The following is a 25,310-nucleotide window of genomic DNA, read 5'->3' on the forward strand; positions in this document are numbered from 1 at the left end:
GAGTGTTATCGATGTGATGGTCCTTTGCCGGATACAGATCCGGTACGCTCCGGTACCACAGCACCATTAAGGTGCCAGCCCGACCATCTCGGGAACGATTTATGTGGCCACATTAAACCTTCAGGCCATTCCCTCCCTCCCCACCCTCAAGTTCCATGAGGAGCTTGGGGTCGCCAGAGCCTCGTCTGTTAGTGAAACAGGATTCGCCGCGGATAGATTAGGTTGACAATTGGGTTTGGAGAAGCTTTATATTGCGCTGGCAACCTGAAGGGTTGCGCTACACAGCCCCTTGAATCTGGTATTTTAGTCGCCTCTTACGACAGGCACACCTAACGCGGATATATTCTGATCCCCTAACCCGCTGGGGTGTTATATTTATCCTCTTTGACCTTACTATACCGTTAGTAAATAAAGGTCATGTCTGATAAAACTTTGGTGGCCGTTGCGTGACGTTTAAATATTATTATATGTATGCTTTAATGTGATGTGCAAAAAACGAAAAATTATCTTTTTTGAAAATAAATTATTTAATTCTACAATTGTTGTATACATTATTTATAAAGCGTTGATTCTGACATACCACTCGCGTTTTACCTTTTTTTTCCAAAGTTTAATCTGTCGTCTCTTTTAAATTGCATGCCGTAGTTGCGTCTTAAAAGCAAGCCATCGCACTATGGTCTGGCGAGCACTGTTTGCTGGCCAAAACTCGAGGAGTTATCCGATTGTTATGAAAATTGGTATATATGGGGTTTCGAGGTTTTTAATTTCGAATCTGATGTCAGAATTTTAAAATTCAAAATGGCGGATCCAATATGGCGACCAATTTTATTAATATATCCGTTTTATTGAAAATTTTGTATAAAGCCAGGGTTTTCGAAATCTGTGATCACGAATATGATGTCAAAATTTCATCTTTCACCCAATTTTTTTTTTTTAATTTACAAGTTATTTTCAAAGAACACGATAAAAGAAACCAACCTGATGTTTTCCATGTTTTCGGTTAACCATTAACTTAAGTCATTTTAAGTACAGCAATTAGTTTCCTAGTAACAATAATAACACTGTCTTATATTTGGTTTTATTATATTGTTTATTTATCTTTAATTTATTCAAAAGTACAAACATATTACAATAGAAAAATAGTAGTTATAGTAACAAAAATAATGCTGTAATATTTTAAATGAGTTTCTATATCTCATTTTCTAACTCTAAGCTATATTAAAGTGCATCGAAGCTTGGATCGATATCGAAACTCTCTAGGTCGCGCCCCTCTTCGGTTTGCTCGTCTTCATTACTTAGTAAATAGCAATCCGCACTGCTCAGCAAGGATCTTACTTCTGCTCGAAATTGCATACGTGCCTCTTCTGATCCGTCTGGAAAAACTTACGCTCGAAATCATTGGGTCTGACGTATCCAAGGCTCTGCAAAATACGTCCCCAATGTTATTAACTCTGCTGTTTTTGCGAGCATGGTGCAGCTTACCGAATTTATAAAGGTTGTGTCTACTCTCTGATGCATCTTCCCCAAAATACCCAACTGGTAGTATCACGTTCTTAATAATTTGTTTCGAGTGAATAAGAACTTTGTGTACGGTAGCACCAAGGGCACCAAGGATATTTTTGATACATGATTTCTGCTGTTCGGAAACAGGAAAGCTCAAAATTGTTTAAGTCTAGCGGAAGTTGGCATGACAAGCATGTCAGTATTATGTGTAAATTATATTGTAACGATTTTTACTTGCAACTCCTCTTATTTGCCCTTTTGCTAAGTTCGAATCACTAAACTGTTGAATAAATAACTCCAATTTGTAATAATGCAAAATGGCCTTTATTAAAGTACTTCACAATAACAAACTGTGCAACGAATAGCTTAATAACCAAACTGATATCTTAAAGGAAACTGACTTTCAAAATAATAGTGCTATTGCTCGCTAGATATCGTCTTACTCGTAACTGCTTGACAATTCAAATCAAACTGAATTACTTCTTACTCGCTGGCGCCGCTTTTATAGTTTACGCTGCATACTTCTAGGCTCTTCGATTTCCAGAAGTTACTAGTTGTTTCGGCTACAAAATCGCCAGCCACAACTACGTGCACAAATTATTGCTCTCTCTTGTGACAACTCAGATAAGGTATATGCATGTGTTTGTAGTTTACAGTCTCCCGCACACACATAAGCGTATAAGTAAATTCATCGGTGTGTGACATCTCATCTCTTTCTGCCTTGTATGTAAATGTTGCTCGTCGGAATGTGTACATATGTGTAGACGCAATTATTTATTCGTTTATGTAGATACATAATGATTGAATTATTGATGTGCATTCACGTCACTGCTTAGATCGGCTTAGAGCTGGCAGCACTCCTTAGTTTTGCTAATATTCGTAACACTGCCCTCCACCTAAGTCTGATCGTCCCGATCAGACAAATCTCTCGATCTAAACGCTGCTAGCATCGCCAAATGTACCACTCTTCTACTCCGTGGTTTCTCAATGCTTTGTATGCGGTAGATGGTATCACTGAGCTTCTTCACAATCTTGTACGGGCCTTCCCAACTGCACCGAAATTGGGTTTGGATACCTTTCCGCCGGTGAGGGTTGTTTAACAGTACCAAATCTCCATTCCGGAAACCTTCCGAATTATTTTCCCTGTCGTACCTGTGTTCCATCTTACTACTCATTATTCTGGATCGTTCTCTCGCACTCTGTTGCTTGGCCAATGAAGAACTACTTTGTAGAGCTTGTTCTTGACGGATTGGCTTCACATACTCAGTATCGTTCCGACGTTTCCCAACAAAAGTGCGCGCTGGCTTGAAATCATCCTTGCATTCTTTCTGAAAAATTCTTTCAGTGAATTTAGTGCGTCCATTAGGGTTTGTTGATGCCGGTCTTTTCCTCGCAGGTACTTTTAATTTCGCTTTATTTGGCACATTCGATCCATCAACCTTTGCTCGATCTACTTTCCTTGACTTTCGTGGTCTCTGTCGAATCTCCTCGACCAGCACTCGCTTACTGCTGAACCCTTTTTCCAAACTGAAGTTAAGTGGCACATCTTGGTTCTCATAATGCATCACCCTTCTCTGCATATCGATCTTGATATCATGGTCAACCAAGAAATCCACTCCCAATATAACTTCATCAACGATCTCCGCCACAGCGAATTTGTGTAGAACCATGACCTTCCCAATTAGGACTTCACATATTACTTCTCCCTGAACTTGGTTATATTCGCCTGTGACCGTACGCAACCTCGCTCCAGCTAATGACTTTATTCCCCTGTAGACCAAATCAGATCGAATCAAGGAATGAGATGCCCCCGTATCTACAGTCAGTACACGCTCTTTACCATCCACATTCCCTCTGATGGTAAGACTGCTTGATTTCCTTCCAATCTGCGACACAGATATCACAGGACATTCAACAGCCGGGGCAAGTTTTCGTTCTTTACTTTCGACACGCTCTTGCTCATTTCCGCCAGCTTTGCGTTTACGGCCACCCACATTGTTGGAACTATTAGGACCAAGATCGCAATGACGTGCAATGTGACCTGGGTTGCCGCACTTGAAACATTTAATAACTCCGGCATTCTTCTGTTGAGATCCCCTTAGTGCTTCCAAAATTGTGTCTACCCACTCCGGCCTTTCTACTTCCACACGATGAGCTTTGTATGCTGGTTTACTCAATAGTGAGGCCGTTTCCTGAGTCAATGCATGTGATACCGTTTCAGAAAATGTCAGCTTTGGGTTTGCGTATGTAGCTCGCTTCGTTTCCACGTCCCGTATGCCATTTATGAAACTCTGGATTTTTACCCTTTCAGTGTATTCCACGGGTGCGTCCGCATTTGCAAGATGAGCCAATCTTTCAATATCTGAAGCAAACTCCTGCAATGTTTCATTTGCTTTTTGGTAGCGGTTTTGCAACTCAATTTGGAATATCTGTTTCCTATGCTCGCTTCCATAACGTCGTTCTACAGCAGCCATCAATGCTTCATAATTGTTCCGCTCTCCTTCGGGAATAGTCTGTAAGATTTCGGCAGCTGGTCCTTTCAATGCTACGAAGAGTGCAGCAACTTTATCTTCCACATTCCAGTTGTTCACTGCTGCGGTCTTCTCAAACTGTAGCTTAAAGACCTGGAAAGGAACAGAACCGTCAAAGGATGGTGTTTTTACCTTTGAATTACTCGCTGAAACTGCTGGACGATTTAATTGTAACTGCTCCATACGACCCTTCAAATCATCGACTTCTGCCTGAAATTGAGCGATTTTTGCATCCTGCGCTTCCAGCTTTGATGTTACCCTTGCTTCCTGTGCTTCTAATTGTGAAGACATTTGTGCCACCTGCAATGATAAGCGCTCCTCTTGTTCTTCCATCTTTGATGTTATGCGTGTCTCCTGCGATTCCAGTTGGGATGCCATATATGTCTTCTGTTCTTCCAATTGCGTTTCCATCTTGGATGTAATCTGTGTCGACATTTCTGACATACGCGTTTCTTGTGCTTCAATCTTGGATGTTATGCGTGTCTCCTGCGATTCTAGTTGTGATGACATTGTCGATGTTTGAGCAGATATTGCAGCCAAAATCATGTTCAAGTCTGTGCTCGTAACTGTCTGCGATGTTTCGTTTTTCTCTTCAACTTTTGTTACTTCCTCGCCATCAAGATGAAAGTCATACTTTTCCACATCAATTCCTTCCGCTTCCATTGCCTCTCGTAGCCGTGCCTGAAGTTCAAGTTTAACGCCGCTTGTATTCAATCCACGGCTCTCCAACTCCTTCTTTAGTTGCTGGATCTTCAATTCACTGAACTTTGCCATGTCGTTGTTGTCCTCTGGAATTTATTCAACAATTCCTCTTCTGACACCAATTGTAACGATTTTTACTTGCAACTCCTCTTATTTGCCCTTTTGCTAAGTTCGAATCACTAAACTGTTGAATAAATAACTCCAATTTGTAATAATGCAAAATGGCCTTTATTAAAGTACTTCACAATAACAAACTGTGCAACGAATAGCTTAATAACCAAACTGATATCTTAAAGGAAACTGACTTTCAAAATAATAGTGCTATTGCTCGCTAGATATCGTCTTACTCGTAACTGCTTGACAATTCAAATCAAACTGAATTACTTCTTACTCGCTGGCGCCGCTTTTATAGTTTACGCTGCATACTTCTAGGCTCTTCGATTTCCAGAAGTTACTAGTTGTTTCGGCTACAAAATCGCCAGCCACAACTACGTGCACAAATTATTGCTCTCTCTTGTGACAACTCAGATAAGGTATATGCATGTGTTTGTAGTTTACAGTCTCCCGCACACACATAAGCGTATAAGTAAATTCATCGGTGTGTGACATCTCATCTCTTTCTGCCTTGTATGTAAATGTTGCTCGTCGGAATGTGTACATATGTGTAGACGCAATTATTTATTCGTTTATGTAGATACATAATGATTGAATTATTGATGTGCATTCACGTCACTGCTTAGATCGGCTTAGAGCTGGCAGCACTCCTTAGTTTTGCTAATATTCGTAACAATATATAAGCGCTTTGTCAACACCAGTGATTTCTGCAAATATTTCGTTATTCGAAAAAGCGCGTCGTGATGTGTTCTGCAAATATTTCGTTATTCGAAAAAGCGCGTCGTGATGTGTTCCCGTCGTTTGTATTTCCAAACCCTCCAACTTTGGTTTATAAACATGCAGTCCAAGCTTTTCCCAAAACAAGTCTTGAATATTCCTTTTGTTTTCTCCAACTATGCCTTATCTGCTTCATTGCGAATTTGCCACTTTTTTACATCTTTTTTATAACTAAGATGAACAGCGAATTCAAAAAACCTTATCCAGCAATGTAAAGGACTTATTCCATATCGTAAACTGCCGGGATTTGGTTTGAACTTATCTGACGAGAGGTCTGTTATTTTTAAAAAGTCTTTTGGAGTTGTACTGCATATCGGGCAAGTTTGAGTTGACTTTGTTTCAGTTAATATATTTAAAACTTTTCCATCAATTGCTGTCAAATAAAATTTTTTTTCTGAGCATCTATTGTAATTAGGAGAGATTCCATTTCTTCGATTTCTTTTTTAATATTTTTAACTTCATTCAAGATAACCTCTCTTGTTTCTTTTATATATTTTAGTTTTAGTGGTCGGCGGAATCTAGTGGATTGTGGTGTTCGATTGCACCATAAAATGTTTCCAGCTGCATCTTTTAAACATAAAGGTGTAAACGTGGTAGTAAGGAGCGAAGTGTTCAATTGCGATGATATTGATGAGGACGGAAAGCTCTGTTTAAAAAGAGAATGACCCGTGCTACTATCAAACCCTAACTGATAGTTAAATCGGCAACTCAAATTTCCTCTTTTTTGGACTCCGTGGTTCTTTTGTAACAACAATTCTTTCGGTTGTATGCCTTATTAACATGTGTAACGAAACTTTTGCATAATTTTCTGTTACAGTGATTATCGCCGGTCGGCACTCGCGTTTTTTGTTTAAAATCTGTTCATATGGTGGGTAAATGTAAGATTTCGCCTATTATTTTCCAAGCGCGTATTCATATACTGCTCCTTCGTGTGGTTATTGTCTAAAATGAAAGCTACGGCTTCATTTCCAGACATCGGTATGGGAGATCTTTCCTTAAATTTATTTTCAACAACTTTTCTGAGTTTGGAAACATTTGTGGGATTTTGACAAACTGCCCTCAAAGTAGGAGTTAATCAACATTACCTCTTTTTACCGCAGACGTAGAAGTAGCACGAAGCATTAAACCTAGGTTGTTTTCTTGACTTTCTGATAGCTTCTTAGCCTGTCTTCTTTGGGATCGGTCTGATTTTTCATTGCCCATTTTTAATATGAGGGTTAAAGAAGATGATTTCGGGTTTTTTATTATAGCTTCCGTTTGAAGCGATTCAGCGTTTTTCCTCAAAAAATGTTGGACCTTTCTATAACATTTCTCCCATTTTTCACTCATTTGCAGGCATATTGGTCTTGATTTTTCCATCAAGTATCTGTCTTATTCTTCAGTTGTACTTTCTTTAATTATGTTTTTTAACAGAAAGTTAAAACAGCGGTTTTTTCTTATCATTTTATTTTTCACTGCTTCTTTCCAAACATCGAAAATCATGGAAACACGCACGTAGAAGTTTTCTAAGAAAAAGGGCTTTTATTCAAAAAATGCAAAAAAGCGCAACGTAATAGTCAGCCCTCAAACTCAAAATTGAATGGATTTTTCGCTCCAAGAAGTTTTAGGTCAGACATCCTCAAACTTTTTTATAGCTCTCCTTATCTAGGAGTATTATCATCAAAATCAGAGACCTTTTTGAAAGGGATTTTATTTTTTATCCAGCAATCAATAATAACTTTTTTTCCTTTAATCATAAATACATACCTTGCTTATTGACCTCCATTCACTTTTTTTTAAAATTTATCTGAGGAATTATTAAACTTTTAAATGCGAGGAAGCTGAAAAGGAACTATTAAATTTTTTTTTTTTTTTTGAAATTCGAAATTTGACAGCTGAAATCTTTATTGCCAAATATTTAAAGAAAAAACTAAGTATGCACTTTCTTAGTCTGGAGTATTATTTTTGTGAGGGTATAAAAAAAATTGATATCGGATACTTTAGAAAATGACTTTTGGCCAGCAACCCCCGGTCGCCAGACCATAGTGCATCGTAACACAATTCTAGTATGACACTTTCAACACACCCACAAACATTTAGCACAATTTTTAACATAATTTAAGCACAAAAAATAAAAAGATGATAAAAAACTTTAAGGACTACCTTTTTGTAAATTGACCCAAAAATAGAAGGCAATTTTACCTTTAATACAGACATAGTCTTGTAGAATTTTGACTAAAAAACTTTAACAATAGCTCTTGTAAAAGAATTTTGGGATTTAAAATTATAACAAGAGAATTCCACCTCGTTTGTCAGCTACTTAATTTGCACAGCTGAAAATCGTGGTGAAATTCGTATACGCCTGAAAGTTTAAAAGAATCGTGGTGAAAGTTGTGTACACCTAAAAGTATGCAACTTGAGCTACATTGAGTTGTGCATTCAACGAGTTGGAATTCTACAACGCCTGCAACACTCAGGAGGATAGCTATGAAGGTATTGCCTAATCTTCTAAATAGTTCGACTTGTGCGTTACGTAGCTCTTTGATCAAACATTGCACTGTCACCGAGTTTTAAACTATATTTCATGTTTCAAGTCTCTAGATATCCAGGAAGTTAGTTAAAATCGATTGCAAGATTCCCAATTTAAAACTAGTTTTCTCAATATCTCGATCCATGCGCCACCTTTTTTTGTAAATATTGCATTGTCACCGGGTCATGACTTACGGCCCAAGTTTCATGTCTCTAGCTCATCGGGAAGTTACTCCAAAATCGATCGCAAGAGTCCTCCCGTTTTCAAAGGATTTGCAGTTATCTTGACTAGCGCGCCACCTAGCGGAACTTTGTTTTCTATAAGTTGTATTGTCACCAGGCCTCTAACTAAGTGCCAAGTTTCAAGTCTCTAGGTAATCGGGAAGTTAGTTAAAAATGGATTGAAAGATTCCAAAATTATAATTTGTTTTCCTAATATCTCGATGCGCCACCTAGCGGAATTTTTTTGATAAAATATTGCATTGTCACCAGGTTATGACCCATGGCCCAAGTTTCAAGTCTCTAGCTCACCGGCAAGTTACTCAAAAATCGATCGCAAGATTCCCCTCGTTTCAGGGATTTGTAGTTATCTCAATGAGCACGCCACCTAGCGGAACTTTGTTTTCTATAAATTGTATTGTCACCGGGTCTCGAACTATGTGCTAAGTTACAAGTCTCTAGGTAACCGGGAAGTTAGTTAAAAATTGATTGAAAGATTCCCAAATTAAAATTAATTTTCCTAATATCTCAAAATATTGCATTATCACCGGGTTCTGACTCACGGCCCAAGTTTCAAGTCTCTCGCTCACCGGCATTTTATTTTCCACGAATTGTAGTGCCATCGTCTACAAATAATTGTTAAATAAGCAACACAGACAGTGGTAGTTAACATTTTTTGCTGTGGTAAGGTGTGAATGTGTCCAAATAAAGTTTTGTGTTGCTTTGTCTCCACTAATTTTCGCGAATGCAATATATGTATACATATTTTTTTATTTCGTTATTGGAGCGAATTGCTGCGTCACTTTTCTGGTGAAACACCTGCTTTCTAGCCAACCTACAAGGCAAAACCCGTGTTTTTTTTACACGCGTATGCGTTTTCGTTTGCGCGTAAAATACAACGCGTATCCTCGCTTAGATAATGCTTAGGAGACCCATCTAGCGGCAGTGGTTAAATAACTAGCTACAGAACAGGGTGTACCTAAAATCGGAGACACAAACCTCTGGTGGCCATAATGTATAACATATAGCTTAATCAGTTGCGATGAATAGTGCACACGCATAGAATACATAGAATTAGTGTAGAGGTGAAACATAGACACATATTTCAGTTACATGTGAGTATAATGCGTATTGAAATTTATTAGTACTAATTTTATGCGCAGCAATTTCAGAGGTGTATTTAAAGTTTGACGCTTAGCAGTCCGTATAGATGTAAAAAAAACACAGCTAAATTCAATACCAGTTGGTGTTATTCCATCAGCTGATTGCTTCTTATTTATTCCAAGCAACGCCTTGATACAGTTAATCAGTTAATCGAAATCAATGCTAATCAAGGTGAATTCATAAAAGCTGATGACAAAGCGAATTCAACCAATTCGCCGTCAGAAGAATGTCAAGTCAAGAGAAAATTTTCATTGACATAATGTTGTACGGAAAATAATCAAAAAGAAGCAATCAGAAAATTTTCTTTTGATTTGACATTCTCTTGCACGGCAAATTTGTTGAATTCGCTTTGACACCACCTGATATGGATTCGCCTTGATGTCAGCTAATCGAAATCGATGCAAATTTTCTTTTGACTTCACATTCTTCTGTACGGCGAGTTGGGTTGAATTCGCTTTGTCTTGTGTAAATCCCCTTAGCCAACCTTGTATAAGTCAGAACTTAAATTATAATATTCTGAACTTTAAAAGAAAATTTCTGAATTTTAAATTGAAACTTTGTTATCACCTTCAAAATTTGCATTGAGGGTTTCTTATTATAACGAACTTGAATTGGAAATTTCTGAGTATGCTTTTGAAGGCGAATTTTAAGTGCAAAATATGTTTCTTTTTTTTTTAAGATTAATATACGGATTTTTATTCTTTAAACGGCAAGTGCCTTTATTTTTACACTCATAAAATTGAAATTACATACATTTTAATTATATTTTTTATGCATATGTTATTTATCATTTCGGTGTGCTAGTTTCTCTACTATATGCTAAATGTACTAGGTGTAGCTATGTGTATGAAGTTCACAGTTGGAATCCATATATATATATAGTACATATGCATTGAATACATCTTGTGATTTGACTTGAAATCCACTTCTTGATGTGCTAGTCATATTAAAGATCTTCCTAAAAATTTTAATTTGCATTCCTTTTTTCCTACTTGCTTTTTTATCTTTTCGGTTTTATAATAGTTGTTATTTTGTGAATTTAGCTCAGATATGAACTTAAAATTTTCAAATACCATTCTGATTATTTTTATTTTATCAGCTCCAAATTTTATTTGTTAATTTCTTAGTATTTAAATTAATTTTATTTATATATTGCCAAGAAAACCGTTTCGACTCTTCTCAAACAAAATAAATTAAAATATTTTGTTAGTTAAAGAGATATCGGAATATATGGTATTTATTTAAATTAATCGTAAATACACGTAGACAAATTTATAAAATTAAAATAGTATTTCTTTACCTAATCGGTTAAATTGACCGAGTTTTCAGATATACATAAGTAGTTGTAGCTCAATACTATCAGGTTATAACTTTGTATTAAAATAAACAAAACGTAAAAATTGTTTGGACAATTATTAACTGGGTATATTATTCCCCAGATTAGCGACACTATAACTTGTCTAAAAAAGTATAATTTTCTTTGAATCATACAAGTTCCTTCTAAAGGGCCATTTAAACTTCCTTAACCCTAACGCCATAGTCGTAACCATACCCATATCCATTAACATCTCCAATGTGATCGATTAATGGTGCATTAACCTAAAAATCGTGAAAATTTCATAAAAATTAAGAAAACGCAAAAAATTACAAACATATTCCACAAAAAATAAGTCTCTTAGTCATAACGTATCCAAATGACGTAATGACAATGAATAAAATCTACAAAAAGTTATTAAATTCACCAACTCAAATATTTTTAGGTTATGGATATGACGAGAAACCAAAAACCAATTGGTTGGCTATGGTATGGTAATGGCGTTAGCGTTATGGTACGGCACCGTTAACAGATTACATTGATTTCCATAAGGTAGGTTCGATCAGCTGTTTTATCTGGTTATGGGTTTATGGTTATAAGCAGACCTGTTAAATAATGATTACTAATGGTAATGATTAGCCGTTCCATTATTTTCTTTAAACGCCATTTAATGATTACTTGCCATTATTTTCTATTTTTAATGATTACTTTTCAATTAATTAAAAAAAATAATCAAAAAAAATCATGATTTTTTACCATTATTGAAAAAAATCAAAAAAAATCAAAAATAATCAATAGTAATCAAAAAAGGCCTTTTTGATTACTTTTGATTTTATTTTTTTGATTACTTTTGATTATTTTTCCGCTTTATTGAAAGAAAAATTCTTGTTTGTTGCATGCACGGAATAATTTCTACATACAAGTACATTTAGGATGCAATATTAAATCGTAACCGCTTATCGAGGCAAATATATACATGCAACATATAGGGAGAATGGTATATGAGCGTTGATCTAAACATATTCTCCGGTAAGTATATACACGTGCATAATGTGCTACACTAATTATATAAAATAATAACGATCCTCTTTGGTTCATCCTTAAGTCAAGCCAATTTTGTTTTGTATACAAAATTAATATATCCACTATTTTGGATTACGTTATGACTATGCACTGATTGTTTTGTAATCAAAGTTTTTCCTTTCGTTCGCTTTATTTTAGTAATATTTGTTTCATATCATCGCCAGTGTGGGGCAATGTTCTCCAACAAAATGTGGGCTGAAAAATTTGGTACAAAATGTATTAGCATGGACATTTGGAAAACACGAATTGCTTGAAAGAAACTGCAAAACTCTTCAACATGCCTTTAACTTCTTCTGCTCCTGTTGAGCGACTATTTTCCTTTGCAGGAATTATAAATGCTCCATGTACCCATATGCCTAGATAAGCGCTCACGATATACCGGTACATCCTCAAATGTACTTGTATGTACAAAAAAATCAGTGCATAGCCATAACGTAATCCAATATATGGATATATGTGACCCGGCCTATGAAAAAGTGGCTTATGACTCAAAAAAAAATTGCGAGAAACAGATGTTAAAGATAAACAATGCATTTGTTCACTTTCTTAGTAGTAGTAATTTCTTTTGAGTCATAAGCCACCTTTTCATAGGCCGGGTCACATATATTAATTTTGTATACAAAACAAAATTGGCTTGACTTAAGGATGAACCATAGAGGATCGTTATTATTTTATATAATGAGTGTAGCAAAATATGCACGTGTATATACTCACCGGAGAATATGTTTAGATCAACGCTCATATACCATTCTCCCTATATGTTGCATGTATATATTTGCCTCGATAAGCGGTTACGATTTAATATTGCATCCTAAAATGTACTTGTATGTAGCAATTATTCCGCGCATGCAACAAACGAGAATTTTTCTTTCAACCAAGCACAAAAATAATTAAAAATAATCAAAAAAAAAAAAAAAAAAAAAAAAATAATCGAAAAAATCAAAAATAATAAAAAACGCATTTTTGATTACTTTTGATTAGTTTTGATTTTTTTAGATTGTTTTCAATAATCGGAAAAAATCATGATTTTTTTTTTGATTTTATTCTAATGGTAATCAATAAGTAATTGCTTTTTACGGAAAACAATTGAAGTAATCATTGGCCATTAAAACATACATCTAATTCATTGATTACTAATGCTAATTCAAATTTAACAGGTCTGGTTATAAGTCACCTTTAATTATTGGCCCTTACATATTTCTTGTTTCGTCATTCAATAACTTTAACATGTAATTTAAATTTTACTTTATCAATTTAGTTTTTTTTTCTTATTTCGATATTAGTATTTTATGGCATAGGAGTATAATATCTGACGAAAAATCCTCAAATTTAGAGTTCATTTATCTAAAACCAAAAACCAAAGGCTGAAACGATATTTTTTTTGTTACTTCAAATTCGCGACTTTTAAGCCCATCGCATTAAAAATTGTACCACGTTCCAAAAATATACGTTTTGCCTCTTTTCTTTGTGCAAAGTATTTTCAATGTCATTAAGGAGCATTTACCTGGATTTATTTAAAAAAAAAATCCAATTTGAACGGAATGCCCCATTCTCACAACAAAAAAAGATTCAATTAGAGTCGTTAAAACAACAGTTTTTGTTAATCAAAATTTTATATCGTACTTGATAGTTTTTCGCATTTTACGATTTGTTTCTCTTTTAAATGCATTACAACCTAACAGAAAATGAGAGATTATGTCACTTTAAGCGAGGACACACCATAAGTAAAAAGCAGAAATTGGGTTATTGCTTGGGTGTTGTACCAACAATACCATCTTCAAACCACACACATATATTTATTTATTAATAGATAAGCGTTCGACACTTGCCAATAGCTCATCCGCCGTTTGTGAAACGACTTGATTCTGATTATCGCTGGTGCTTAAATTTTGTAAACGTTGTTCAAGCGTTGACAAATCTTCCAGTTCGCGCTGCTGCTTCACCATATAACGCAATATGAGCGTTATTAGCATACACATATCTTCAAGTATTTTGGCGGATTCTGGTGTAGGACGGTCATAACGTGTGCGTAATAGCCGTAATTTAGCTTCGGCCAATTCAAGCGGCGTTTTACCACTACGATCATACATATGTACACTAGCACCGCCTTGTAGTAGCACCCGCACCACAACATTAAAATTATTAGAGCTTGCTGAAATGACAGCAAGATGTAGAGGTGTATTGCCTAATGAATCTACAACATTTGGATTAGCGCCGAACTTTAACAATTGTTGGACGATTTGTATGTAACCACGACATGCAGCCAAATGTAATGGACTTCGTTTATATTCATCAGCTGCGTTGGGATCCGCGCCAAATTCTAGTACGCGTGTTAAGAGCTCTATATTGCAGGTTGTTGCAGCAGTTCGTAGCTTACGTCCATACGATTCAGCCTTAATATAATTATAATTGGAACGTAAACGTTGCTTATCACGCGTACGTAAACGCATTTTGAATTGTGATAGATGACTTCCTGATGGCAGCTTACTAGGATGCAGTAAATAATCGGAGTTAAGTGGTAGTGGCGGTAAATGTGGTAGCGCAAAATGTTCACCACGATTCAGTTGGAAAGCATTCGGACTGAAGCTTGGCCACTCGTGTGTGTTGGGCGAGGATGTTGGTGTGGGTGGCATCAATGCCGGTGGAGGTGTTATATCAATAATTTTACTTTTGATAGTCCCCACTGTAAGTCCGCCGTTGCCAATATTAATACCAATATTGTTGCTAACTCCATCATTGCTATCATTACTTGTCTCAACGCCGGAATCATTCGCGGCCATTGTTTGTGTGTGGTTTTGCAGGTTGAGCTCTGAGCTCTGGTGTATTATTTATACAGACTTTATTAGTATTATATTACAGATTGCTTTATGTTTGATTACTAAAACTATGTTTAAATACTATATTTGTATATTTTTTCAGTTTTTTTAAATAAACAATATTTTTTCACACATTGAAAATTTTTGTTTTGTGTATTTTGTGTATTTCCTCTTCTTCGCCTCTATTTTCAATAACACTCGATCTTACTGTCAAAGTACAGAGTTGCCATCTTGCCCTCGAAATATGTATATCATAAAAAATGTACTAAAATCAAATCCTCTTTGCTAAAATAGATAAAGCTGGAGTCATTGGTGCTTTATCGGTAACCGTATCGGTAACCTAATATCAGCTGATTCGAACAACCTAGGAATCAATGTAATCGATTATTGGTGCTTTATCGTAACGCCAACCAATTGGTTTTTTGGTTTTCCGCCGTAACGATAAACAGCTGATTAGCTTTTTCCTTTATTTCATTTGATTGTTTTGCTTTAATTTTGCGATTGTTTCTATATTTATTGTATTCTGCTGTTTGGTGAGTTATCATTTTACATTTTTTAAGAAAATATTAATTAAGATTGCGTTCATAGCTTAGCAAAATGGATGACAATCTAATTCAGCTGGTGCGAGACTGCCCTTGCCTCTATGACAAGACACACAAAGATTTTAAAGATTCCAACCAAAAGAGACTAGCGTGGATACAAATTGGGAGTAATCTAGGAGTTGATGGTAACTTCTTCGTTATTATTTAGATATGTACATATATACATACATCCTTAAATACATTCCCTCACTAAAGAAAGCGTAGCGATGAAGCGATGGGGAAACCTCCGGGAACGCTTTGGTAAAGAATTGCGCAATTCAAACAGAGCTTCTGGAAGTGGTGCTGTTAACGGAAGGCAGTGGGAGCTGATGGAAAGCCTCCAATTTTTAAGAGGGCACATTGTTCCTAGGCCGTAAGTAATGTGTAGTGTATTAGCATTTTGTGTATGCATATTATCAACACTTTTTTTTAACAGAATGCGGCAAAGCTCTCAAATGCTTGATTGTGGTTCAAAGGAAGTATGTTTAAGTTTTTCCGAGTCCCTCATCTGCAGTACACCCACTCCACAGTCTTCTCCAATTCCTTCAGCTCAGCCACCGGCCTCTGAGCCTTCAACAATTACGCCATCTGAGCATGCACCAATCAGTATTCCGCCAGTTGAGCCATCAACAATTCCGCCCACTGAGCCATCAACAATTCCGCCCGCTGAGGTTTCAACAGATTCGTCTGCACCGTCAACGTCTCGACGAAAACGAGCTGCTGATAAACGTGATGATTTAGACGCTGCTATCCTTGATACAATAAAAACGTTCAAGGAAGTATGTGAACGCAAGGCTCGTCGCGAAGAGTTCAGCTCAGATGTGCGTGGATTTGGGTTGATGATGTGCTCAGCAATTTCCAAGTTAAGGGAGTCAAGACAGGCAATGGTGATGCAGCGCTGCACTGAAATAGTTATGCAGGCTCAAATTGAAGAGCACGACGAAGCGCAGTATGAAATATGCTATGAGCCCACAGGGGTATTCGGAATACAGCTGATCCGTTCCAATGAAGCGAGATCCATATACAGATAGAAATTTAAAGGCCGTGACACAATGACATTTTTAATATAGAAGCGTTTAACACAAGCTTATGCATGCCAATAATATCGCCATAATCAACCAAGATGTTGCGTTTGTAAATATGGTAATTCTTTACTTTAGCTCACAACAGCTAAAACTCGTCGAAATATCGGTAGAGGTATCAAAAGACGCGTTTTGATCTCAGGGCCACGAATCCGAAAGCGAAAATTTAAAATTTTATTTCTGTCAAAAGATATTTTCAAAAAACCGGTAAATGGCCCCGGAGCGCTCCGAAGGCGGAAAAGAAAAATTGTATCTCTGCCCGAAGATATTTGCAGTTGAAGTTGACGATTTTCATGTGGCTGTTGGGTAATAGTCTAGTTGAGGGGTCGACTGCTAATACGCTACCAAAACTATCGAGAGAGGTGTCAAAAGACGCGTATTAATCTCGAGAATAATAATCTGAACGTGGAAAAGAAAAACTGTATCTCTGTCCGGAGATATTTGCAGTTGAAGTTGGCGATCTTCATGTGGTTGTTGTTGTGTTTGTACCCACAAAAAAAATTGTACACCACCGTGGCGGTAGCCACGGTTATACCACACACCCGGACTAGGCATGGCGTAGCCCAGGGTTAGTTTTTATAAGCGCGGCCGAAGGCCGCCAACGCAGAAATGTGTTCTGCGCAAAAATTCTATGGATCCAACCCCCGGTTTCGGAGGTACCCGCGGGTCTTTTATCGGTTTTTCGTCAATATCTTTTGAACGATTAAAAATTTTTATTTTCCGCCTTCAGATTATTAATACTGATGTCAAGACGCGTCGTTTGACACCTCTCTTGATATTTTTGTTAGCATATTAGTAGTCAACCCCTCAACTAGACTATTACCGGTTGTTGTAATGTTGTTGTACCCACAAAAAAAATTGTGAACATAAGTGTTTTGTGCGGATATAGTTTTGGTCTCCAAACCGGTGTTGGACCCACCCAGGGTAATTTTTTATAAGCGCCAACGCATAAAGGTGTTGTGCGCAAAAATACTATGGATACCACCCCCCGTTTCGGAGGTACCCGCTGGTCTTTTTTCGGTTTTTTGTTAATATCTTTTGAACGAGTTAAAATTTTTATTTTCCGCCTACGGATTATTAATACTGATGTCAAGACGCGTTGTTTCACACCTCTCTAGACTTTTACCCAATTTTGGCGGAGCCTCTTTCCTTTTTGCGTCGTCCATTTTTTAATTTTTTTACAATTTGGCGAGACAGGACCTACATATTTTATAACGACTCAGAAAGGCATCTGCAAAACACACGAACTTTGACTGAGAAGCTTTCATGGCAGATATACACTCGGATTGTTTGCAAAATCACAGCCTAGAGCCCACCCGGCTTAGAAAAACGTTAGCCTAATTGAAAAAACATTTTCTAAACTTTCGATACTGCTTAACCCTGGAGGTGAACCCGCGACCTTAGCTGTGGTAGGCGGAGTATGCTTTCACCACACCACGGCGGCTTTCTAAACACTTTTGCCATTGAAACGACAGCAATCGCATTAAGATGCCTTCACAAGAGTCGAATGCCTGGTCGATTTTTCACGCAGTCTTGATTCCCACAGATAGACTTTGGATGAAAATCAGGGGCAACTGTACAGCAGAACAATGACGGGTAGTACCGTAGAATGCGATAAAAGATTTGACGCCTTCATGTTCACATCAGGGAGCTTTCTTAACAACAAACTCTTTACGGAGCAAAGGCTTTCTTCCAGTACGAGTTGTGTTGTGGGTTGAACGATAAATAGACCAATGTGAAAAGTTGGCAGGATTAGGGGCGTAAATTCAGGACATTGCCATGACAGGACAGAAACCGGTAATGTCAGTAGGCAAATTTTATTATAGTATATCAGATGCTCGAGGCAAAAACCCGTTCCATTTGTTTGCCGACAGCTGCGAAGGCATTACTGAATAATTGACCCGTCTACCCTAGCAGCCAGTTTAAGGCAGCGGGAGAGACATTTGAGCCAATTTCAATTTCAACAAACGGTTCGAAATCCGTCTGCAAAGTTTTTTGCTTACTGCAATCCAACCTTACCTACCACAGACGAGGCTCTGGCGATTGAGGGGCGGAATGGCCTAGAAGGTTCAATGTGGTATATTAAATCGTTCCCGAGATGGTTTGTACCTTAATGGTGCTTGTTACCGGAACGCACTGGATTTATATCTGGCAAAGGGCTATCAACATCAATAATACTCCCCAAAACCTTCGGGGATCGTCTTTGTTATTACAACAGCATGACAAAAACAATTCTCTGCTAAAAAAATTATTTTCGTTAAAAATTTATTTATATATACTATTTTAAAAAGAGAAAGTTACATGCAAACACTACATTAGTAGTAAAAAAAATTAAATATTAAGTTTATAAGAGGTGGCATATGGATTTTACCTTAATAATAAGTAAATATCCTCAAAATAATACTGTTAATTTTTTTCTTATTGCTATGCAGCATATTTGTGCTAAGTCTAATATTAAGAAGAGCGTAAATATCGACGATAAGTTTTTCTATATTACTTTCTTATGGCAAGATATTATAATTTATAATTAGGTATGTATATAAAAATTTCAATACTTTGCTTATGTACTTTCAATGCCTTGACTTATTGTAAGTAATGGGAGGGGGTTTGATAGATTAAGATTAATTATATATTAGATATTAATATTCGTTCAGTGATCATAAAATGTAAGTACATGGTTGGGTATGCTGTATTATACGATTGTATGTATATGCGAAGATATACTGACTCAAATTGTCATTATTGTGCCAAACTTCAGTCTATTATAAACAGCTCCATTTTCATTCCAATATTAAGTAGCGTCTAATCAAATGCAACTTTTCGAGTAAATGAGGTGAGCGATGAAATTTCAGTAGGATTCGAATCGGATGGTAAGTGACTAAATTCAATTTCTTCACTTGCTGCTGCTGCAACAATGTTTTCATTTGATTGTGTTGTTTCGTCCGAATTATTGGACGGCCACTGTTTATGACTTGGTGCGTAGAGTATAAGCAAAGAAAATATATAAATGTTCCACATGCCGTAAACACCTGTTAAGAAAGCTGATGTTAATTGTATTTCCATATCTTCATCCCATTTCCATTGTCCTTCTGCAACTTGACCCATTATAAAACCGGCAACGGTTAATCCCGCACAAATAAGTGTAGCCAACATAAGAAATTTGAAGCGGTATATGAGACCTAGAAGAATATTATATTAAGTGGTTTTAATTATTTGATTTATAATATGATAATACATAACGCCACCGAGGACAAACGGAAAAAACAACGGGATAGAAATTACCCTTATACATATATGTACAGTAACATGGGTCGATTTGTATGGACGAAAGTTAACCGGTATTGCGCCATCGATTTTTCGATAGGATTTGGATTCAGGAAAAAAAGTTCCATTACGCATACACAAAAAATAATTTTCGAGCCTGCGAAAAAAAATTGCGAAAGGGTAAATTTTTCGACCAAAACACTCCCCAAAACCCAAAAAATATTTTTTTTTAAACTGTTGAAAAACGTTGGCGATAACCGTTTTTTTGAAAAAAAAATTTTTTTTTGGGTTTCGGGGAGTGTTTTGGACGAAAAATTTACCCTTTCGGCATTTTTTTTTCGCAGGCTCAAAAATAATTTTTTTGGTAGTGGAACTTTTTTTCCAGAGTCCAAATCTTATCGAAAAATCGATGGCGCGATTTCGGTTAATAAATCGACCCAGTCTAATGCACAGTCATGTACATATATAACCAGAATTAACATACATTTGTTATAATACAACACTTAATACCACGAACATGTTTTTACAAAAACTGAACAACCAAAAATTTAATACGTTTGGTACCTGAAGATTGTAAAACCACAAATAAATTTTAATAACTGAACTAAATTCAAATTGAAATAATATTTTGTATTCTTCTCAACAACCAAATCACTTAAATACGTCGGAATACAACCTGGTTTATGAGGATCTAAGAATCCCTACCACAGAAATCAAATATAAAAAAAAAAACAAGTAAAGATGTTCAAGTTCGGGTGTAACCGAACATTATATACTCAGCGTGAGCTTGAATTGCACATTTCATTTCAGATAAATTACTTTTCTACATAACACGTGGCACCGCCCGTTTAAAATGTCTCCCCTTTCCTCTTACAATAAAACTTGATAAGTGAAATATCATTGATTCAAAACTATTTTTTGCTAAGTTATCGCTTATTATTCTAGTCTACGACCCTTTTAAACCTTTTAAACTTGTTTTATATCAAGTTGCCGTGGTCTTTAACCGATCCCGTCCATTTTTACTAGAAATATTTTCTGCTATAAGGAAAATATGTGTACCCAATTTTTTTACGATATGTAAATTTTTCTTCGAGTTGTGGCTCTCGAAACATTGAAAATTGCTTAGACAAAAAAGGGGCGGTGCCACGCACATTTTTTCAAATTTAAGTGTTTTACAATTTAATGTTATAATTAAATTTAAAAAGTAAAATTCTATTGATACAAAGCTCTTTTTTCGCTAAGATATAGCTTATTATTCTCGTCCATTTTTTCTAGAAATATTTCTTGCTATAGGGAAAATTTATGTACCCAATTTTATTAAGATCCGTTAATTTTTCTTCGAGTTATGGCTCCCGAAACATAGAAAATTGCTTAGTTATAAAAGGGGCGTTGCCATGCCCATTTTTTTTTTTTTTAATTTTAAGTTTTTCCTATTTATTGTTATAAATCCAATTGGGAAATGAAATACCAATGTTATAAAGCTCTTTTTTTTGCAAAGATAACGTGTTTTTATATTCGTCCACGACCCTTTTAAAAATCTTTTATATAAAAGTTGGCGTGTTCCTTAACCGATTTCGTTAATTTTTCTTCCAAGCATTCCTTATAGTAAAGGTAACCTCTCTGCCGAATTTTGTTACGATAGGTTTAACGATTTTTGATTTATGATCAATATTTGTAAAATTGATTTTATCACAAGTGGGCGGGGCCACGGTCATTTTTCAAATTTTTTTCAAGTGTCTCAATATCAGTCCACATGTCAAATTTCAGCATTCTAGGCGTATTATTTACTAAATAATCATGTTTTTTGTGTTTTCCAAAATGCTATATAGATAAAAAGTGGGCGCGATTATCATCTGATTTCGCTCATTTTCAATACCAATCTATTCTGGTTCCAGATAAGCTCGTGTACCAAATTTGCTGAAGATATCTCAATATTTACTCAAGTTATCGTGTTAACGCACAAACGGACGGACATGGCTCCATCAAATTTTTTTTCGATACTGATTATTTGGATATAGGGAAGTTTATATCTATCTCGATTCCTTTATACCTGTACAACCAACCGTTATCCAATTAAAGTTAATATACTCTGTGTGCAAAGCACGCTGAGTATAAAAAAGACGTATGCTTGCTTTAAGTTGAGTGCTCATTGGGCTGTGTTTTCGTGTATCCGTAAAATGTTGTTGAATGGGATTAGAAGTTTTTACTGATGGTACGACAATATGCATTTATTATTATTATATATTTGGGCTTAAAATAAATTTTAAAACTAACAAAAGAGAGCCCTAGCTGCTATGGCTATCAGCTCACAATATGTATTTAAAGTTCTAATGTTCTCAACTAATTTGCAGCTCACCTTCATAATGTAACCGACGTGCACTGGACATAGATGGTAACGATGTACGTTTTGCACCAATATTCTTGAAAACCTTCCAAACCATAAAGCAAAGAAAGAGGAAATAAATACCGGCAGAAATTCCAGCCAAAATAATGAAACTCATAGCGACGCGAGCGCCAAATGGAGTATTCCAGATAGAATAGAATGGATTACGCATTTGTACACCTCGTTCACATATATCAAAAATGAAGAGTGATAAACATCCGACAACAACAGCTGATAAGTGTTTCCAATAGCGGGATCGTATTGTCGATTTATATGGGGAGTCTTGAATAAGCATGTGTTCTCCAGCAAAAACAAGCCAAAACGATAACAACATTGCATAAAATACGCCTTGACGAATATCACTCAATAGGAGCAAATATGGCATTTCAATGAACAAAGACAAATATTCCAAAGGAAAATTGAGGAAGGTCAAGGCGGCACCAAGATAGATAAGCATGTATTCTAGAAGTGCTGGGGAACGTTGTAGTATATGCACACGACGCCAAAACCAAACCATGATGGCAACTACAAATGGGAATAGTACCGTTTTTAGCGATAGCCAAACTTTAGTGAAACCACCATTTTGATGTATGACTGTAAGTGTTAAATCGTGCATATGGCCCAAGTTGAGATTCATTTTCATATCGGTATCAATCGGAAAACGCAAATTAAGCAAATAAAAATCATGATGCAGATCGCCCAACTCAAATAGAGGTACCATATCACAAGAAAATAAAGATTCTTCCTGACTTGCTGTTTTTAAACTACAATCTAAATAACGTCGCTCCAGAGAATGTGCATATAGCTTCCAGTCATTTTGTCTGTCGCCTTTATTTCTGAAAAGGTAAGCATATATTAAATTAAATAATTTTAAAAATATCTATTATTAACCTGTAAGCTAGGCGCGCGTCTATAGTGATTTGCATATCTTTTGGAGGTGCAATCCGTGACACGTCCGCATCGTACGCAATATCCATTTGCAATACTCCAATTAAATTTTGCTGCCAACGGGAGTAGTCCAATTCTTCACCACGCGGCAGAGGCATTTGAAAAATATATACGATTTCATTTGCCATTTTTGTATCATGCCTCTCAATTTCTTCTTGGGAAACGGATGCACATTTGCCAACACCGCGTAGATGCAACCAGAAAGTAGTGTCATTTTGACGCTTTGGTGTATCTTTGCATACCATACCCAATATCACTTGATGACCGGCTGGTAGTGGCGCGAGTAGACCACCCAAAAGAAAACAAAGTGTTTGACTTAAAAGTAAAAGCGTAACCAATGCGGACAGCTTACGACCACTAAGATTCTCAAGTATTGTGCCCGCCATTTTTTACGGAAGTGTCTAAGTCAATATTAACTATAATTTCAACTAATTTTAATTTATTATAAAATTCACGAAAACAAAATATGTATTCGCATACCACAGCAAAAGTAAAATAATTTATAGCCGCGCTGCTGTCAAAAGCGGCTGCGCAAGAAGAACCATAACTATGGTTGCCAAGTCAATGTTTTTGATGTACGTTAATACCAATTTACATTCTTCTTTTGTCACCTTTAAGTGGACATTGATAACCGCCTCGCATTGATAAACCGCCTCATAAGGCTTGTGTTTTCTTTTTTTATATATGTAAATAGATTTTCAAAAATAGATTTGAAGTATAAATATTTGTTTATTTTCGAGATATTTGACAAAATCTACACCGCTTTCAGAATAGCGGTGGGAAAAAACGTTTTTACCCTCATGACGGCCGCAATAATACAACACTGAGAAATCACATAGCTTACACAAGTAATGTCCTTCGATCGTATTCTGTATTTAGCGACAGAAGTTAGTTATAAAATGTATTTTATGCGTTCAAAATGTTAAAAAAACTGTCGCGCACAGAAAATTCCTGTTCTTGAAATAAAAAAAATCATATCTATTCTTGCCCCGTTAATGAATTTTCTATTTAAATTGTACATGGGTTTGAACATGACAAAAGCCGTGTTTTTTTTTTAAACGCGTATACGTTTACGTTTGCGCGTAAAAAAAAAACGTCTATCCTCGCTTAGATAATGCTTAAGATACCCATCTAGCGGCAGTGGTTAAATAACTAGCTACAGCACAGGGTGTACCGAAAAGCGGAGACACAACCCTCTGATGGCCATAGTGTATAACATATAGCTGAATCAGTTGCGATGAATTGTGGACACGCATCATTTTAAGAGCTGATACATAGAATTAGTGTAGAGGTGAAACATAGACACATATTTCAGTTGCATTTGAGTATAATGCGTTTTGAAATTTAGTGGTACTAATTTATGCGCAACAATTTCAGAGGTGTATTTAAAGTTTGACGCTTAGCAGTCCATATAAAGTTTAAGCGTAAACGTCTATAGATGTAAAAAAAAACACAACTAAAAACAATTTCAAGGTATAGCCGTACCCGACATTGTTGACATTTTTCCACTATAAAAACAAATTTGAATATTTTATTTTGTGATTTCATTTTGTTTTTAATTATTAAATTACGCAAAAATTTCAAAAAAAAAGTTATGGCCGACCAGAAGAGAGAGAGCGGTTATACCTCGTAGATGTATCGTAGTGTTTTCATCATGGGTTTGAGTCTAGAAAATGTAAAATGTATGTATTTCTATGAAATATAAGATAACCAAAGATACCCAATAAAAAACGATACCTATTCGGTTCGTTTAAAAGCAGAATGAATTTAACCACTACGTTGTAATTATAAAAGAATGTTTTCTATTTACGTTAATTTCACTCGCACACAGCGGAACACTTGTTATAGCAATGTTAGCACAGCTTGTTAAATTTTAATTTTATTAACATTTTCAACCACACGATTTAGCTCCTGATGTCTTCAACATCCCGTACCTTATCGTATTTTAATATATGTATTGACGATCATAGCTGATGTTGGATGTTGTAGTCGAGGTGTATATCGGTCAAGTTTGTTTGCGAGTAGAGTTGTGCTTTTTCGTTCATTTCAGAGATTCTGTTCTTTCGTTCTTTTTCTGATGAACGAACAAGTTGTTCTTTTTGTTCATCTGTTCTTTTTTTTTCAAGCAAATTTGTTCACACCTGCTCGCACCCGCGAAAAAAGCCAATAAGTATAGATGGAGGTGTGTATGCAGCAATGCTTTATGTAGGCATATTTAAATGCGTTATGAATGAATAAGTTAATATATATATGTATAATTAACTTCAAAAAAAGTTAAAAATTTCAGAAGATCCAAGAAATTGAAAGAGTACAGACACAA

At 36.0% G+C, this 25,310-nt stretch overlaps 3 protein-coding genes across 5 annotated transcripts in view; 1 reads left to right on the top strand and 2 right to left on the bottom strand.

Moving 5' to 3' along the window:
• Window positions 1-12,555: 12,555 nt before the first annotated feature.
• On the bottom strand, window positions 12,556-14,922 carry LOC137252602 (ankyrin repeat domain-containing protein 54). The gene has a single exon (XM_067788574.1). It carries the CDS (start codon window positions 14,694-14,696, stop codon window positions 13,713-13,715), a length of 984 nt encoding a protein of 327 aa, XP_067644675.1. The 5' UTR covers window positions 14,697-14,922; the 3' UTR covers window positions 12,556-13,712.
• Window positions 14,923-15,145: 223 nt separating this feature from the next.
• The window catches only part of LOC137252637 (transcription factor Adf-1-like), a 51,500-nt gene continuing 41,335 nt past the window's right edge, over window positions 15,146-25,310 (top strand). The window contains exons 1-5 of one of the 3 annotated variants that reach the window (XR_010953638.1): window positions 15,146-15,265; window positions 15,321-15,459; window positions 15,530-15,686; window positions 15,750-16,456; window positions 22,011-22,886. Coding sequence is in view for 1 of the 3 variants with exons in the window: in XM_067788653.1 (XP_067644754.1) it covers window positions 15,330-15,459; window positions 15,530-15,686; window positions 15,750-16,344 (882 nt within the window). In the remaining 2 variants the exon portion in view is untranslated. Of the gene's footprint in view, window positions 15,266-15,320; window positions 15,460-15,529; window positions 15,687-15,749; window positions 19,166-22,010; window positions 22,887-25,310 lie in introns of those variants that run through there. The other 2 variants (XR_010953639.1, XM_067788653.1) reach the window with 2 other exon arrangements.
• Window positions 18,646-23,507, bottom strand: wls (Wnt ligand secretion mediator). Its single transcript, XM_067788644.1, has 3 exons — window positions 22,934-23,507; window positions 22,016-22,878; window positions 18,646-19,574 (listed from the first exon to the last, which is right to left on the bottom strand). The coding sequence occupies exons 1-3, from the start codon at window positions 23,374-23,376 to the stop codon at window positions 19,198-19,200; spliced, it is 1,683 nt and encodes a 560-aa protein (XP_067644745.1). The 5' UTR covers window positions 23,377-23,507; the 3' UTR covers window positions 18,646-19,197.

Source organism: Eurosta solidaginis, chromosome 5, assembly GCF_040869045.1.
Source record: "Eurosta solidaginis isolate ZX-2024a chromosome 5, ASM4086904v1, whole genome shotgun sequence".
NCBI classification, from domain to species: domain Eukaryota; kingdom Metazoa; phylum Arthropoda; class Insecta; order Diptera; family Tephritidae; genus Eurosta; species Eurosta solidaginis.

Bases quoted from the DNA above. Each gene is read 5' to 3' on its own strand.
- wls (XM_067788644.1), bottom strand. From the start codon at position 23,376: ATGGCGGGCACAATACTTGAGAATCTTAGTGGTCGTAAGCTGTCCGCA. The intron at 22,879-22,933 runs GTTAATAATAGA...TTACCTTTTCAG, and splicing joins GACGCGCGCCTAGCTTACAG to AAATAAAGGCGACAGACAAA. The intron at 19,575-22,015 runs GTGAGCTGCAAA...ATATTCTTCTAG, and splicing joins ACGTCGGTTACATTATGAAG to GTCTCATATACCGCTTCAAA.
- LOC137252602 (XM_067788574.1), bottom strand. From the start codon at position 14,696: ATGGCCGCGAATGATTCCGGCGTTGAGACAAGTAATGATAGCAATGAT.